This window comes from Mus pahari, chromosome 8, assembly GCF_900095145.1.
Source record: "Mus pahari chromosome 8, PAHARI_EIJ_v1.1, whole genome shotgun sequence".
NCBI classification, from domain to species: Eukaryota; Metazoa; Chordata; class Mammalia; order Rodentia; family Muridae; genus Mus; species Mus pahari.
Window position 1 is genome coordinate 46,787,524 of NC_034597.1, and position 18,248 is coordinate 46,805,771.

General features: G+C 47.4%; 1 protein-coding gene across 2 annotated transcripts in view; it reads right to left on the reverse strand.

The window, feature by feature from the left end:
* Positions 1-12,948: 12,948 nt before the first annotated feature.
* Tgm1 (transglutaminase 1) overlaps positions 12,949-18,248 on the reverse strand; it is a 13,901-nt gene continuing 8,601 nt past the window's right edge. For both annotated transcript variants that reach the window (XM_021203450.2, XM_021203449.2), the window contains exons 13-15: positions 17,817-17,977; positions 17,315-17,451; positions 12,949-13,349 (exon numbers count right to left, since the gene is read on the reverse strand). In XM_021203450.2, coding sequence (XP_021059109.1) covers positions 13,124-13,349; positions 17,315-17,451; positions 17,817-17,977 — 524 coding nt within the window. In that variant the 3' untranslated portion in view covers positions 12,949-13,123. The remainder of the gene's footprint in view (positions 13,350-17,314; positions 17,452-17,816; positions 17,978-18,248) is intronic.

The following is an 18,248-nucleotide window of genomic DNA, read 5'->3' on the forward strand; positions in this document are numbered from 1 at the left end:
TGGAACTCACTCTGTAGACCAGGCTGGCCTTGAACTCAGAAATCCTCCTGCCTCTGTCTCCCGAGTGCTGGGATTAAAGGCGTGTGCCACCACGCCTGGCTGGAAATCAGTCTTTAGTCTGCGAGGTTTTTGTTTTTATTTGGCTAGAGGTTAGGTTGTGTTTAGTGTACGCTGCAGCTGTAGATGTTAGACTAAAATTCCTCTAGTACATAGTATTAACACATTGTTTGTCTTTGATGTTCTTTATAGATTTCTGGTGGATGCCATGCAGGCAAAGCTGAAGTAGGCAAATGAGCTCCCTGAAGATGGCCCGCCATCTTGCTTGTCTACAATGGGTGCTCTCTAGTGAGTCATGACCCCAGAGACTTTGTCCCAGGATTGCTTCTTGCTACTAATGTGCTTTCTCATGTTTGTCATTGCCATAATCTTTGTTTATTTGGCTTGGTGTGAGTGGACTCTGGGAGACCCTCACTGCCCATAACTTGGTGTGATTACTTCCTGGGTGATAGCCCACCCCATTGGGCAAATTTCCTGCAGATTAACATGAAGATCAACTTTCATGAATTGATGCTGTTTAGATGAGTTAATGACTTAACAGCATTCCTGATCTGATTAAAATAATTTTAGGAAGAAAGTTAAGGAGATAGTTTTAGTTGTTTTGCCAGAAAGATATAAGATGTTAGAGTCAAGAATAGAATGTGCCCCCTCCTCATAGAATAGTAAACAAAAGCTGCATAATAAGGAAAACAGTGAGCTTTTATAAATTGTACTAAGAAGAGAAATAGGCCTGGGACTGATTTGTGATTGTAAGACTCCTGAAAACTGGGAGACACTGGCTCTAGTCTTGGGATGGCGCAGACACCCCCCCCCCCCGTGAACTCACAAGAGACCATCTTTGATGCAAATCACATGAGGCTTTATTTGGGGTGCCAGGGCTCTGGGGACAACTCGTATCCTACACAGGGGGTAGAGTCACCCCTGAAGGGCAGAGGGACCTTTCTTCTAATGGACCCTCCAGGGGGAAGAAGGGAGGAGGGAATAGGGGATTTCCAAATCACATGGCCTTGGGTCATCAATCTGACAAGTTTTAGCTTCCTGATTTGAGATGATTTACAAAGAATGGGTATAGGAGGGGTGAGGGGTTGGAGTCCTGTGCAGGAGCAGGTTACCAGGGAAGTTTTTCACCTGTAGCTTAGCAACCAAAGCCCACAAATTCTTGGCAAAAAGCTACAGCAATCGGCAAATGCATAAATTCACACAACAATCAGGACCTGAGCGAACACAAGTTCAGAGTATTCAAACTATACAAATGTTTCTAAGCTACTGGGGCATAATAAACTTAACCAGCAATAGAATCTATTTCATCAATCTAGGGTTTTAATGATTTCTTTTATCTTGTCAAAGCCTTACATGATCAAGGGAAAACATTCATCCTAGGTCAGGTCCAAGGCCATAGCCACAGGTGTGCACTATGGTAAAAGAAGGCCGTGTGAAATTGTTGCTTTGAACTTATAATGAGCTTATAGAATGAAACACTGCTTTGAACTTACTATCAACTTCTGTAACTTTCTTTTGTGTAACATTTTATCTGTGAGGTACTTTTATAAAGAACTTTTGTCTAAGAAGGTATAAAAAGGCTGAGAGAAAAAAGTGTGGCTGATGGGGCTCTGCTCCATTCACCCAATGTATATGTCTATATGTCTATATGTATGACCATACATACGTATGTAGGTATAAGTTTATGCATGTATGAAATGATAAGACTGTTAATCCACTCTTCAAGGCTAGAGAGGCACAATTCCACCCACCCCAATGTTCTGGAGTCCCCAAATGTGCAGGGTTATTTTTAATATGCCTGAACTAGCTTAATGGCTGGGCCATACCTGAACCTCCATGTGGCTAACACACTCTCCTCCAGTATTCTTGAGTTATTACTTTTTAAAATCCATACTTTATCTTTGCTACCCAAGGCCCAATGGGAGAGTGGCCCTGAGGCTGCTTTCCCCTGATTCTTCCATGGTTGATTCTCCGGCTTCCACAGCTCTCATGTTCATATCATCTTTCTTCCTTCTGCCCTGGCAATTCTCCTTCACCTTGTCCAGCGTTTTCTCTCCAGAAATCCTCAAAGTCTCCCCTCTGTCCTCCTGCCCAGTCATTGGCTGCTGGCTCTTTTTTGACCAGTCAAAAAACCAACTGTTGACAGGGACCTGCAGTAGATGTGTGAATTCCTGTGTAAGCACAAATCAAAACCCCAACATATGTGCACTTGTGAAATTGATGAAACATGTGGTCAGGTACAGACAAGGTGTGTGTGTGCGTGTGTGTGTGCACACACACGCGCACATGTGTATGACCTTCTCTCTGTTTCTTTTCCTCCGGCTTCTTCAGCATTAAAAAGAGTTCAGGGTTTCTCTCTGGGCATGCTTGCCCACCCCAGATGATTAAATTTTGTTCCATCAGCAGTGCTAATCCCATAAATTGTCCACTGCTATCAGCAGACACCACCTCAAACCCACCCCCAGATAGTTGGTATTAGTCCCAACCTCAATCTCTGACGCCACACCCCCCTGCCTGCCTTGGTTTCCCCTTTAGTGTCAAAACTGGTCTTTGGCAGATTTTCTTTTCGCTGTTTTCTGATTTTTTTCTTTTCAAAGATTTATTTGTTTCTATTTTATGTGTATTGTTTTGCCTGCATGTACATATGTGCACACGTGCATGCCTAGTGCCCGTGGAGGCCAGAAGAGAGTGTCTGGTCCTTTTAACTGGAGCTACAGACTGTTGGGAATTGACATGTGTCGTGACAAGTTTGGAGTTTTGGTTTCTTTAAAAAACACAGAAATAGTATATGTTTTTGTTTTAATCCCGGGAGTGGGATGTGGGGCTGCTTCGGATTGCCACAGCAGCTGACTGTGGTTTGCCTCACGCTCTAACAGCTGCATGAGGTTTCTGCAATTGTTTGACATTTGAAATTCTGGGGACTTTTAAGAGGATATATAAGTGCCAGGGCTGCAGAGGTGCTTTGGGTCGTTGGTCACAGTTTGTTAAGTACTCATGCACAAAGAAGAAACAAAAAAGAAGAAATTAGATAGCCTGATGGGGAACATCCAACTTCCCCTGGAACTGGACACCCCTGATCAGCAAGAAGTTGTCTAGCAGTAAAATCTGTCCTTTTTCAACCCCTGACTTTGTTCAGGGATCTCTTTCTTTCCCCTCTCTATCCTTTTGTTTCTCCTATCTAGTATTAGGGGGTTGAAAAGATAGTAAAGGGTGGAAGAAAAAGAGTCCACAAAGTAGCCAAAGACCAGCTACAGTCATGTGGATGCTGGGAAAGAAACCTTGGTCCTCTGCAAGAGCAGCAAATACTCTTAACTGCTAACTGCTGAGCCATCTCCCCCAACCCCTCTCTGAGACAGAGTCTCATGTAGTTCAGGCTAGCCTGGAACTGGCTATGTTCTGAGGATAGCCTTGAACTTTCCATCCTAGTTCTGTCTCCAAAGTGTTGAGGTTGTGGCCGTCTCGCACCATGCCTGACTTCTGGAAACATCTGAACATCCGGCATGTTGAACATCCGGCATGTTGAACATCTAGCACGTTCAGGTCTTCTCTTACATTCCTGTTACTTTCCAAGATTTCTGTTTTGTCCTTTAAAATGATTGGGTACACGTATGCCACGATGAACATACGGAGGTCTGAGGACAAATCTGTAAAGTCACTTCTTTCCACCCACCTTTACATGGGTTCAAGGGATCAATTCACAGCCAATGGCTCTGCCTGCAGGGTCATCTTACCAGCCCTCCAAGAGCTCTTGTGGGGAGGAGTCTGGGAGGGGTTGGGAGCACTGTCTGGGAGGGTTGGGAGCACTGTCTGGGAGGGTTGGGAGCACTGTCTTGTCCTACACTTATGTAGGTGTCTTTTAGAATTTGTGCTGAGAGCTGTGACTCTCACAAGTGTTTCTTAGGCCCATATATTCCCCTTGTCTCCTTAGAGGTAATCATGAAAGCCAGAGTAGGCTGGAGTTGAGTTTCCCTTGTAAAGGGTGGGAGGAGCTAAAGCTGGGAACATCCCCTTTTCCAGATTAACTGGACTTTTAGTGGCTTGAGCTGGTGAATTCTCTTCCTTCCTTTTTTCCTTCCTTTCTTCCTTCCTTCCTTTCTCCTTCCCTCCCTCCCTTCCTCCCCTCCCCACTTTTCTTTCTCTATCTCTTCTTTCTTTGGTCTTTCTTTTTAAAGATTTATATTATATGTGTAAGTGCACCAAATGTGAGCCTGGTGTCTGTAGAGGTCAGCAGAAGGTGTGTGATCCCCTGGAACTGGAGTTACAAATGGCTGAACCTCCATGTTGGTGCTGAGAACTGAACCCCAGTCCTCTAGAAATGCACCCAGTGCTCTCGACCACTGAACAGTCTCTCCAGCCCCAGAGTTAGTTTCTTCTGAGGGCAGGCTTTGTTCTGAGTGGAATAATAGCTTCAGAAGTTCTTTCATTGTACAGGATTTTATTGTACAGGGGCCTGAAGAGGCTACCTCCTGCAGCCATGCATGACTCCCAGTGGAGGGATAGATAAGGACACTGACCCACACACAAAATCTTTGACCCAAATTTTGTCCTGTCAACAAGAAGTATGGAGACAAAGATGGAACAGAGGCTGAGGGAACTGCCAACCAATGACTAGCTCAACTTGAGACACATCCCATGGGCAAGCACCAATCCTTGACACTATTAATGAGGACTATAACTGGAGCCTAACATAACTGTCCTCTGAGAGGCTCCACCCAGTAGCTGACTGAAACAGATGCAGAGACCCACAGCTAAACATTAGATAGAGTTGGACAGTCTCATGGAAGAGGTGAGGGAAGAATTGAGGGACCATGAGGGGATAGGGACTCGACAAGAAAACCAAAAAGTCAACTAACCTAGACCTTTGGGGGCTCCCAGAGACTGAACCACCACCCAAAGGGCATACATTGGCTAGACCTAGGCCCTGGCACATATGTAGTAGATGTGCAGCTTGGTCTTCATGTGGGTCCCCCAACAACTGGAGCAGGGAGCTGCCTGTGGATCCTGTTCCCTTAACTGGGCCGCCTTGTCTGGCCTCAGTGACTTGATGTGCCAGGGTGGATTGGTACCTGGTCAGCGGGCTCCCCCTTCTCAGAGGAGAAGTTAAGGGGGATGGAGTTGGGAGTGACTGGGGGACTGTGATCAGTATGTAAATTGAATAAATAAATAAATAACTGGGGAAAAAAGAGTGGAATGAAGCCTAAAGCCACAGTTGGCAGCTCACACCTTTAGTCCCAGCACTGTCGAGGCAGAGACAGGCAGATCTCTGATTTCAAGGCCATCCTGGTCTACACAGGGAGTTTCAGGCCAGTCATGACTATATAGTGAAACCATATCTAAAAAAAAAAAAAAAGAGAGAGAGAGAGAGAGAAGACACTCAGGAAGCAGAGGCAGGCGGATTTCTGAGTTTGAGGCCAGCCTGGTCTACAGAGTGAGTTCCAGGACAGCCCAGGCTACACAGAGAAGCCCTGTCTCGAAAAACAAACAAACAAACAAACAAATAAGTAAGTAAAGGAGGAGGAGGAGGAGGAGGAGGAGGAGGAGGAGGAGGAGGGAAACCCAGGGGACTTTCCTCTAGTTTTCACTGAGTAGCTGGGAAGCTTCCAGAGGCAAAGCTGTGAATGTGGAGACCCCTAAGAATGGACCCAACCCTTGGAGACTAGAACTCGTGTTATTTCCGTGGAATACCCAGCTGTTTGTCCCTTGTACTTCCTGTGTTACTGCTCTCCACAGAATCATAATCCCTGCTCTCCTGCTGCTGTGCTGCCTCCTCCTCCTGCCTCACTCTTCTTAGTACTTGGATTACGGATGTGAGCCACCACACCTGACTTGTGCTCATAATTCTGATAATCTACATAGAGTTGTTGACCTGAAGTTCATTCCATTTTTATTAATTTTATTATCCTGTGTGTGTGTGTGTTTTCTCTGTGTCAGGTACATGTGTGAACAAGCCACAGAGTCTGTGCGGAGGTCAAATGACAACTTTTAGGAATTGGTTCTTTCCTTGCTTCTGCAGGCTCTAGGGATGAAACTCAGCTCCACGGTCCTGGTTGGCAGGCACTTTCCCTGCTAAGCTGTTTCCAGCCTTCTGTGCTTTTCTTCTGTGGTGATGCTACTGAGAGCCTGCTGCACTCTAAGGCACAGGGATCAACTTAACGAGGGCACTGAGGGAACGAAGAAAGCACAGAAACACAGACACAAGTACAGAAAGGCTAGAATCTGGTGGGTGGTGTGCTCTGATGGACACGAACCAACATTAACAGCAACCCAGAAACCCAGTGCGTTTCTTCTATGGATCCCGGAGGCGGACTAATTATATACAGCTTAACAAAAAGGCATGCGTAGCAAATCTCCGTACGAGTCTCCACACGGAAGCAGTCTCCTACTGCAGTCGTCCCAGAGGACATGGGGGCTAGTACTTTCTGCGCATGCTCAGCATTCACGCCAGACCAAGGGAAGTCTCTGTCAATTTCTTGAGCCTGATCTGGGGAAGGCTTTGCCATTTCCATGAGTCTGAGGCACTGGGGTCCTTGGCATGACTGTGTTCATGTCAAACCATATACATTCACTCAGGACTTGTCTGCGCCCCACAGTAACTTCTAAGTTGCTTCTATTATGAACAGAAAGCCAATTTCTCTTCCCTGTTAGGACCTGCTCCTCCTTCTGGGCACCATATAGGGTGCATACCATCTGTCTTCACTGCACGATGAGTTTAGACATCCAAGCCAGAGCCCTTACCTCTGTCCTTCCTCCTCTGAAATCTAACTGATCATCCATCAGTTCTGCTTCTACAGCCCCCAAGCCCACCTTTCTTGTTCACTATTCTGTCAGCCAGCCCAAAGATGCTTTGATTTTTTTATTCCTTTTTTTTTTGGTCACATATTGGTTTCATTAAAATCTGGTGGACTGAAAAACTGACCATATATTCTTAACTTAAAGGTCCTCTTTGCATTGGAAGAAAGTCCAGCTATGGTAGTCTGTCTGTAATTCCAGCACTTTGGCTTTCAGGCCAACCAAGTGTGACATGAGATCACACACACACACACACACACACACACACACACACACACACACACACACACACAGGCCAAAATCCCCATAAAGATGGCAAGAGAATCTTTTGCAGTGCTGGAGACTGGACCCAGGGCCTCATGATGCATGCTTGGCAAGTACTCTGCCACAGAGAGCCTCAAAAGAGTCCGCAGAAGGAACTTTGACTGACCTGGCCAGGTTGTCTCAAGGTTATTTACCCCTTGCCTCTGTGCTTGCTGGGTGTCTACATGCCAGCCTTCAGCACACTGCATCTTCCCAGTGTACTATGTCCTCACGTTTCTTTACACATGAGGATAGTCCCTTTGTCCTCTGCTTCTGGGAATTGCCCCTCCCCCCTTCTGTAGCCTATGAGTTCAACCTAGGGCATCACATATGCCATGCAAGGACTCTAATCATTTTGGTATACCTCTGTCCTGTTCTGATAACTGCCTCCATGTAGACCCCTTGCTCAAACAAGCAAGGTTAGGAACTCTCTAGGCCCCTTAGCATCCTGGGTGTCTTTTTACCTCTGTGGCCAGATCAGTTCTTGTCATGAAGAGCTCTTTTCATGACATCGGTGAGCGGTCTTCGTAGTGAAGGCGTTTGAGACAGAGCCACACACATCTAAGGTTAAGTCATCCTTTGGTACTCTAGCCCCTTATATAGAAATCTCTTAGTAGCTGGGGGTTTGGTAGATGGCTCAGTGATTAAGGGCACTTAAAGCTTGGACTATGATGCACAGGTTGGGAAAAGAGACTTTGCTAACAAGCCAATCAATCATACAGAGTATGCAGAGGACCCAGCTTTGGTTCCCAGTACCCACATGTGGCTCACAATCATCTGTAACTCCAGTCCAGGGTCTCTAAGGGCACACATGGGTCTCCAGGCATGTGCACACATGGTACAAATACATACATGTAGGTAAAACATTTATACACACAAAATAATCTCAGCGGGGCTGGTGAGATGGCTCAGTGGGTAAGAGCACCCGACTGCTCTTCTGAAGGTCTGGAGTTCAAATCCCAGCAACCACATGGTGGCTCACAACCATCTGTAACAAGATCTGATCCCCTCTTCTGGGGTGTCTGAAGGCAACTACAGTGTACTTACATATAATAAATAAATAAATCTTTAAAAAAATAATCTCAGCATATGCACATAACAACTCATCATCCCATATACTTTTTTATTTATATTAACTATTTTTTTATATTATCTATTTTTTGAGGTAAGGTTTTTTAGTACAGACTGAGCTGGAACTTGCTATGTATCCCAAGCTGGCCTCAGATATGAAATCTTCCTGCCTCTGCCTGCCAAATGTTAGGATGTCAGTCATGTGCCATCATACCATCCAGTCTTCTGGATCCACTATACATACTTGTGAGTATGTGTGAGGGTCATATACATACTATAGCACTTACTCGGAGGTTAGAGGACAACTTGCAAGTATCAGCTCTCTCCTTCCACAGATCAAACTCAGTACTCGTCAGGCTTGACAGCAAGTGCCTTACCCACAGAGCCATCTTGCTGGCCCTTCTGCATGTGTATGTTGTGTGTGTGTGTGTGTGTGTGTGTATGTGTGTTTGGGAAGCTGCTCTTGGGTGGATGAGTTCATTGGCCCCAATGACCAAGATCAGAGAAGTCGCCATGGGGAATAGGGAGGGGATAGAGGAAGGAGGGAGAAAGGGATAAGCACAGAGAGAGAAGGGGGGGGGAAGAGGAGGAGAAGGAGGAAGATGAGAAGAGAGAGAGAGAGAGAGAGAGAGAGAGAGAGANAGAGACAGAGACAGAGANAGANAGAGACAGAGACAGAGACAGAGAGAGCCTTTTGGATAATTTAAAACATTTTAACATTACTTACCATTAAAAAAAAATCATCAGAAAATAAGTCTGGAACAACAATATGAACTAACCAGTACCCCCTGAGCTCGTGTCTCTAGCTGCATATGTAGCAGAAGATGGCCTAATCGGCCATCATTGGGAAGAGAGGTCCCTTGGTCTTGCAAACTTTATATGCCCCAGGGGAAGGCCAGGGCAAGTAGTGGGAGTGGGTGGGTAGGGGAGCAGGGCGGGGGGAGGGTATAGGGAACTTTCAGGATAGCATTTGAAATGGAAATAAAGAAAATATCTAATAAAATAAAAAGAAAGAAAGAAAGAAAATAAGTCTGTTACTTTTTAAAAAGTTAGTTGCTTTAAAAACAAAAAACAAAACAAAAACAAAAGCAAAACCCATATATCACTATGTAGCCTTGGCTGAATTGGCCTCCTGTTTCTGTTTCTAGAGGGCTGGTTTTAAAGGAATGCCCACCACATCCAGCTACATCAATTACTTTTAAAGTCATGTGAAAACTGCTAATTTAGAGTAAGCTTACTGCTAAGTCTCAAATCCAGGACAGAACAGCTAACTGGTACCTATTTAGTATATCAAAGTAAACCCAGCCTCTAGGTTTTCCTAGTGTCCCTCGATCCCTATCCTTTGCAGGATATGGCTGACACACTCCATCCCCTACCCCAACTTCTCCAGCCCAGGGACTGGGCTGCCCTTCCCCCAGAAACCCTTCCCTATAGAATCCAGTCATTTTGGCTACACTGGCCCATTGTAACCTTTACCTTCCTGGCCTCTTGGTCTTTCAGTCTCCCACCTGCCTCTGCCCTCTCTTCTCAGGGTCACGGTTCCTCTGGACTCTCCCGGATGTGCCTGCCTCTGGCTATGCTTTCCCTCAGATCCTCCTCAGATCTTCTCCCCAACCATACCTAGGGTCACTCATGCCCTCTTTTTTTTAATTTCTTTTTTTATTCACTTACGAATTGACACTATAAAAAATCTGAGGCCATGAATACATAACTGGAAGAGTAACTTTTATTCTTCTGATGTAATTGTCATCTTGGAAGCTGACTGCGTCATCTGCTAACCTGGGCCTAGTCCTGGCAACTTCTAGACTCTGTATAATCTAATCTAGGCCTAGAATATTCTCAGCCTCTGAGACTTATTGCTGAATAATCTCCCCTTCCTAACTCCTTCTGAACTCTGACTGGCTTGTCAACTCAGCTGTTCTGACTCAAGACTCTGCTCCATGCTGACTGATTTAAACTGGCTTCTTTCAGCTTCTGACTGAATTGTGCTGCTCAGCTTCCCACTACCTTTGGCAATCTGTTCTAATCTTCTGGCTCCTCATTCTCTGGCCCACTTTTTCTTCACATGTGTCTGACTTGTTCTCTTTCTACGGCCTGTGTTGGTTGGACTGTCCCAGTAAAACTGCCCTCTCTCCTCTGTGCTGCTTCCTCTTAAATCACTTCCCTTTCCTACCTGTTCTCACCAGCCTTGGATATAGCCTGTTCTGTCAAATCTTTCTCTGATTCATCACTTTTTCTGCCACTCAGACATCACTTCCAAACTTTGGTGCTTCCTTGTGCAAACTAACTTTGCCTTCGTTGTTTGGGATTTAAAGTGTGTACTAAGGGCATGTCTGTATTCCAGCCAGAGTAGCCAAGTGGCTGGATTAAAATCCCTCTACACATAACATTCCATGAAAAATGCACGGGGGCTGGAGAGATGGCTCAGTGGTTGAGAGCACTTGTTGCTTTAACAGAGGACCAGTGTTCAGTTCCCAGTAGCACGTGGTGGTTCACAGCCTGCCTCAACTCCAGTCCCAGGGCACCAGACAGTCTCTCCTGATCTCCACAGGTACCAGGCACACACATGGTATGCACACATACATACATAAAATAAATCTAAAAGGAAAAAAATGCATTTGAGCCAGATATGTGAGCTTTTAAATGGCACTTGGGGAACTGGGGCGGGAGGATTGCAAGGTTGAAGCATGGACTGTGATAGGCAGATTGGGAAAAGAGAATCTGCTAACAAGCCTACCATACAAAGAATTGGATATATGTTGTGAGTTACGGAGAAAAGGGACAGACAGGGAGAAGGAGTGTATGTAGGTGTTTTTAAATGGAGTGGTAAGGAGGGTCGCACCAACCTGGACCACACAAGAGTAAACGGGTGAAGGAGCAAGATATTGAGATGTCTGGGGAAGAACTTCTCCGGTAGAGGAGGAAGTCACACCGAGTCCCTGAAACAGAAGCACAGACAAGAAAGCCAAAGGGCGAAGGCCAGACAAGGGCTGAGACCGCAGGACAGGAAGGTTCAGGTCAGAGGAACAAGTCAAAGGAGCCGGGCTTTGAAGCATGCTAGGCTTTGAGCAGAGGGTTGATGTGATCATTCACTGTATTCTATGATGGTGGCTGAGTGATGAACAAAGAAAGGGCAAGTGGAGAGAATAACCAGGAAGCTCAACACAGTGATCTGGGGAAAGGATGGAAGACTAGCTGGCAGCTGCTGACTGCAGATGCAGCGGGCACAGTCAGCTTCCAGGCATAGGTGTGTAAAGAAAGAGCCACCAGATTAGCCCAGGCTGATGGTCAGATGCAAAAGAATGTAACTTCAAGATTTCGAGTGCAAGGATTTGAGGACATCAGAGCCGTCATTTACAGAGAAGGGGTGGCTGCAGGAGAATATGACGGAGAGACAGGAATTTAATTTTTGGTCATATCGCATCTTGAGTGTCCATCAGATATCTAGTAGAGGTATAAGAAGGTGGTAGATAAGCAAGCTTGAGAGCTGGCCCTTAAAATCACCAGGATGGCTAATATTGTGTAGAAAGGTATAGCTGGATAAGAAAGTACTTCAGGGGATCCCTGAGTTATTTACCCAGCGCCCCAGGACTGAACGGAGAAGGCTGAAGCCACAGAGGTTCAGGAGAATCTAAAAGTGGCCTGGAAGCAAAACTATCATCTTATCTTCTCACTCTCTTTTGTTTGTTTGTTTGTTTGTTTGTTTGTTGAGACAGATTCACTATGTGTCTCTAACTGCTCTGAAACTTGCTATATAGAGCAGGCTGGCCTCAAACCCAGAAATCTGCCTACCTCTGCCCTGTGAGTGCTAGGATTAAAAGTGTGTGGCATCATGTCTAACTGCTTGCTGGTTTTGAGGTAGGATCTTGCTGTGTAGCGCAGACTGGCCTCAAATTCATTATTCTCCTGCTTTAGCCTTCTGAATGCTGCCATGCTGCGTATGTGGAGGTCAGAGGACAACTTGTAAGACTCAGATCCGGCCCCCTCCTTCTACCATTGAGTCCTGGAGATTGAACTTGGGTTGTCAGTCTTGGCAGCAGCATCTTTCCCTATAAAGCCACCTTGTTGTCCCCTGTTATATCTGCTTACTTCCAACCCTGAACATAATTATTTCTATCAAAGTTCTGCAAGTTTTTTTTTTTCATTCTAATGCAAGGGCCTCAAATCCAGGCCCTTAAATGCACCAGGCAGACACTGTGCCTGGTCCTGTATTCCTGCACTATAACCTCAGAGCTCTTTTCACTCCTGATTTTGAGTCACAGTTTCCCAAAGTTTTCCAAGCTGCCATTGAACTCACTCTGAAACTCAGGCAGGTATTAAACTTTAGATTCTCCTAATTCCCAAGTAACTGGGATCACAGACCTATGCTATCACACCTAATTTAGACAAGAATATTTGAAAATGCAGTTTGGGCTAGGTGTGGTGGCCGTCAAGTTAACCAAGCTTTATCTCCAGGGTGACTAAGATGGCACCTTCCAGCCACAATTCTCAGGATGAGAGCCTCAAGAAATGCCAACCTAGCCGGGCGGTGGTGGCACACGCCTTTAACCCCAGCACTTGGGAGGCAGAGGCAGGCAGATCTTTTGAGTTCGAGGCCAGCCTCAACTCTACAGAGGCAGCTCCAGGGCAGCCAGAGCTATACAGAAAATCCATGTCTTGAAAAAGAAAAAAAAAAAAAAATCTCCAGCACAGTGTAACTCCATACTTCTTGGCCTAGACAGACAGGGCTACTAAACAGCATCTTCATTAAAAAACAGTTTATTATCAGCACAAGTGAAGACCGACTGCCTCCCCAGGGGCACCTCCTCCTGTCTGAGCCTGGAGAGCTACTCTGTGGTGGGGCCCCATCTTGGGGCAATGTCCTTGTTCATCTGATTCCAGTCCCATTGCTCCTGGCCCAGGGTTAAGCTCCACCTCGATATGCCATAGGTATGTTCTCCCCGGAGCGACTGTCACCTCCAGCATCTGAGAAACCGCCGCCTCCAGAGACTGGGGCCACATCCACTTGAATGACACCGTGCACTTGGGAAAGCTGTGGACTGTCCAAGCTGGCAATGAGCTGGCGGGGGCCTGGTCGCACGGGAACAAACGTCTGGCGCAGTGTGACTGTCTCATTACCCCCGATGTCCCTGTAGACAGAGACAGTGTCATGAACCTTGGCTACGGGTAGCATCAAGCAAGGATTGACCCAGAGTGGCCAGGAAGGAAAAGCAAGAGGTGGAGTCACACAGGCATCTCTGGGTTCCGCTGGAATCTACACCAACCCGGACAGCACAGCGGCTCCGCCCCGGGGCCGCCTCCCTCCACCCCGGCCGGCCGGTCGCCTCCACCCTGGGCCACCTCCACACAGCTTGATGGCCCCCACACACCCAGGTGCCTGCACTAAAGCCTCCCCAGCACCTCACCCCCTCCGTCCCTCCCTCTCCCACGCGGATGGAGACTGCTGATGCCCTCCACAGTAGTCTGGACTGTTGTTCCTTCCATCACTGCCCTATCTCAAGCACCCCACCTCACCAGGATGTCAAGGCCAAGGGCACTTTAGAGCAAGACCTGGAGGCCCAGCAGGGATCCCAAATGCTTTCAGTTTTGCCAGAAATCTGCCCAGTTGTCCTCACAAAGAAGGAACAACTTTATGTCCTGAATTAACAGAAGGCTGTTATCCAGGAAAAAGGTTGTCCCAACGAAGAATGGTCAGCATTTTTAAAATGGCACATGTTCTTACATCTCTGTGTGTACATGTGTGTGACACCAACGTGTGACACCAACACCTGTGCCTTTTTCCTCAGGGAGCTCTGAAAATATATTCCCGTACACCCGTGGGGGTCATGGGTTCTCCAGATTCCTCTCACCTTTCCCCTAGCCTGCTGCTAATCACTGGGAAGGGAACTAAATCCCTTAAGGGTTGGGCATCCTGGGCGCTTACTGAAAGAGAAGTCAACTCCCTAACCTGACATACAGGCTCACTTTGACTCAGCTCCCACCCTGGCACAGCTGCATCACCCCCACCATTCTTCCCGTGGACCAGCCCCACCGAGTATCTCTCCTTACACAAACTCACCTCCACCTCCTTCTGCAGGGTTGGCCGCGCCTGCCCTGCCCTGAGCTCCTGGCTCTGCCACTTCCATCCTTATTCTCCAGATCCTACCTCAGCCCAGCCCAGCCCCTCCTGTCCCTGAGAGAATCAACCTTTTCTTTTTCTGGGCATTTCCTTCAACCTACATACTTTATTCTTTTACCTATTGGTTTTTGTTTTTTTTTTTTTTTTTTTTTTTTTTTTTTTTTTTTTTTTTTTTTTTTTAAAGAGGGGATCAAATTCCCTGTGTGGCTGAGGCTAGCCTTGAACTTTCCACCTTCTCAAGTACTACAGTTACAGGCATTTACCATCCCACTTGACACACTGCGTTTTAAGTATGAACATAGTTGCATTTATATGGAGTCTATTCATGGCTATTAGAATATCTCCCGATTCCTCCTAATCCTGCACTTCTGATTGCCAATGCAACCCACGCTTGCTTTAGAGTTCCTTTTTGGCACTAGACCCCATGAAGTGGTCTGCCTAGGGAACAAGCTGGCACCTCTAATTTTGAAGATGAGCGCTCCTTGAGGGCAAACCACTCAGCTTGGCGGCTGCTTCTGAGGAGTCCCTGGACCTAACTGGTAGTCCACTGGTTAGTTGTGTGGTTTTAGACAAGCCACTCCTTTGGTCCTCACTTGCTGGTTCATAACACAGATATGCATCAAAGTGAGATGAGGTGGTCAGATGGTTTCTGAAGTGTTCCGACAGGAAGCAAAATTAAGCCTATAATTTAACAGGCTATGCTTTGACTGGCCGCACATTTGTGTTCTTAGTTTTCCCCCATTTCTCTATAGATGGACAGTTAAAGGGTTGCTTAGCCTTACAGGAGCCTTCAAACCTCTACTATAAGTGAGTTGTTGTATTTCAGAAGCTGACCTTTATATATCAACCACTAATGTTATTTTTGCCCCCCGCACCCCCCAAAAAACCTGCTATCTACTTTCAAAGTAGGAATGTCAAAATCTTCCCCAGACTCCTTGTGATAGCTCAGGTGAGGCCCTTGCCCCATCGCTTCTTGTTCCTGGTGGTTGGTTTTTGTTTTTTCGAGACAGGGTTTCTTTGTGTAACAGAGCCTTTGGTGTCCTGGACTCACTTTGTAGACCAGGCTGGCCTCCAACTCACAAAGATCTGTCTTCCTCTTCCTCTGAAGGGGTGGTACTAAAAGCGTGTGCCACTGTGCCTGGTTCCCGCTCCGGCTTTTGAGTTTAAGCTGAGAGCGAGTCAGCTGCTAAAGCTGGGCCGATCCTCAACTGCTGGCAATGAGACTGTCCTAGGCAGTAGACACTCCAGATCTCCCTCTCCTCCTCCCTCTCCTGCTCCATCCCCCTCCATCCCTCACAGGCAGGTACACGCACCTATGTCTCCTTTGTGTTATGCGTAATTTCTAAATGATACAGACATTAATATCTCCTGTCTGTTTCCCTTGGTAATTAATCTTTAAACGGCTTTGGCCTTGTCTCCAAAGTCAAATCCACCTTTCAAGAAGGGATAAAGGCCACTAAAGATTTAGAGAGAGTGTGATTCTGCTTCTGGGGGAAATTCCCAAGAACTTCCAGCCTCCCCGGTGACACAGTCAACTGGAGGAGTGAGTCCTGGAATGTTTACTTAGTGGCCAGTCACCAGGCTGGGGTGTCACACCTTGTGCTATAATTGAGTTCCATACCACAGCCTTTGATGTGCAAAGTAACACCCATCTTGGAATCCGGAGCCCTCAGATGAGAGGGTGAGGGCAGGGTAGGTGCCATGCAAGCCGGCCACAGAAGAAATAGGCACCAAGCACAGTGGTCCTGTACTTCTGGTGGGGGGGGGGGTCGGGGGAGAAGCAGCCCAAGAGCCACAGGGCCTGCTGAGCCTGGCAAGGGTGTGTTCATCTAGGGAGCCTAAGACTCCTTCCACTGTGGTGGGAATGTCCCAGGGCACATCTTACACCCTGTCACCTGAACTGCTAGAGGCCTCATAGGGTTTATTTTGTGCTACTTTGTGATGTGACAACCCCTGTGTCCTAGGCTAGGCCAAAGAACAGACAATAAACTCATCACTGGCCTCATAACAAAAGTAGTGGCTACCAGCGTAAGGTATGAAGGGAAAGGTAGGTGAGGGGCCTTTATCCTACACCTTCTCACAGCCCCTCTCTTAGAACAGGGGACCACTCCTGTCAGGAGAAAACTGCCTTCTCTTCCCTCCACGCTCTTCCTGAGAAGAGTGAGTGACATATGTCTGTGCCAGGTGACAGCGATAGGTATAGGAACATAAGCATGAGTGACACATGTCTGTGCCAGGTGACAGCAATAGGTACAGGAACATAAGTGCCCTGTGCCCTCATTGGGCCTGGAGCCTCACCCAGTGGAGATCAGATCCAAGCTAGCTGAGGGCCTGAGGATTGCTCCATTCTCACTGCACAGACCACGCAGCAAGCAGAGAACCTGGGTAGTTTGTGCCACTGAAGGGGAAAGCTTGCCCTTCTGAGCTGTGGGATGAGACCACTGGCCTTCCCATTCATACAGTGGAGACTAGCTATACCAAAGGCTGCACTCAATAGCCAGAGGCTTTGGCTATCTTCCCTGGACAAGGGAGCCCACACAGGCTTAGAAGAAATGAAGGCACCAACCTGGCCGAGGAGACCTAGTCAGGAGGGGAGCAGCAGCGTCTTGAACCTAAGTCTTTAGAGCTATGAGGCTCCCCTTTTAATTATATGATGGTCTCTAATGCCCTTTAAAGGGCCTGTATGATCTCCAAGTGAGATAATCCTCCTGAGATTGCATGGTCAACACTTCTATATTTGGCAAGTGTTAGGGATGGGCTGCTAATGATTTCCATGTGAGTTTCAGCTCCCTAATTAACAGGTGAGACAGAGCAGGGACACAGCACAACTTGAGGCACTCAGCAAGTCTTGAACACTGGTCGGGCTGAATTGGCCCCTGGTGCCAGAGACTGCCAGCTGCCCCCCAAGCTGCTCTGGGGGGTCCTGACCAAAATAGAGAAGCAAGACGGAGGCTCAGGGCAGCCTGGGTGACTCACCCGACATTGAGGACCTTGGGTCTCTGTAACCCAGAACCTTCGAGCCGGAAGACGACGTTGGTGAGGGTGATAGGCAGGGGGTTCTTGAACACGATCTGTACTCCACATTCTTGACCAACAACTGCTGCTCCCAGTAACTGAGTGAGAGAGAAACCCGCCCTCATCAGAGAGCCTGGCTGGCCCACACTTTGCACCCAAGGGAGAGACGTGTTAGGATCCAAATCTCGCCAAGTTCCACATTTCAGTCCTTCAGAGAAGCTCCCTCAAATATCAAGGAGGCAACTCATATTCATTCTGCAACTTGAATATGAAACAGAATTGGACCTGAGAACCCATTTTATTGATGAGGAAATTAAGGCCAGATCTGGACCTTAACCTTCTCCAGAAAAGCCCATCAGGGTAACTTGTTTCAGGCTTAGTGTGCTCCCCTTGCCCTCAGTTTTCCTTAGCCTCAAGCTCTGGGTCTCCATTCACCCCATGAGTCCCAGAAAGCTGCACTCACCGTAAGAGAAAGGTCTGGGGTTCGCAAACGGAAGGTGTGTTGCTTGGCTAGTACCTGCCCACTCTCCTTCACATGGCCCGAGACATTGAGCAACATTGCCCCCTGATCCACAAGGTGGGGCTTGTATTCCTTGTAGGCCACAGGCATGGTCACAGAGTCCGCTGGGAAGAAAATGCATGGTAATCACAGTTTCCCCAGAACTGCTGCCTGTTGCTGTAGGGTCTCCATGTGAAAGCCATGGTACGTGGATACCCAGAGGCAAGGGTGGAGAGGGAGCACCATCTAGGGGCAGGGCTGGGGTGGGAGTACCATCTAGGGGCAGGGCTGGGGTGGGAGTACCATCTAGGGGCAGGGCTGGGGAGGGAGCACCATCTAGGGGCAGGGCTGGGGAGGGAGCACCATCTAGGGGCAGGGCTGGGGAGGGAGCACCAT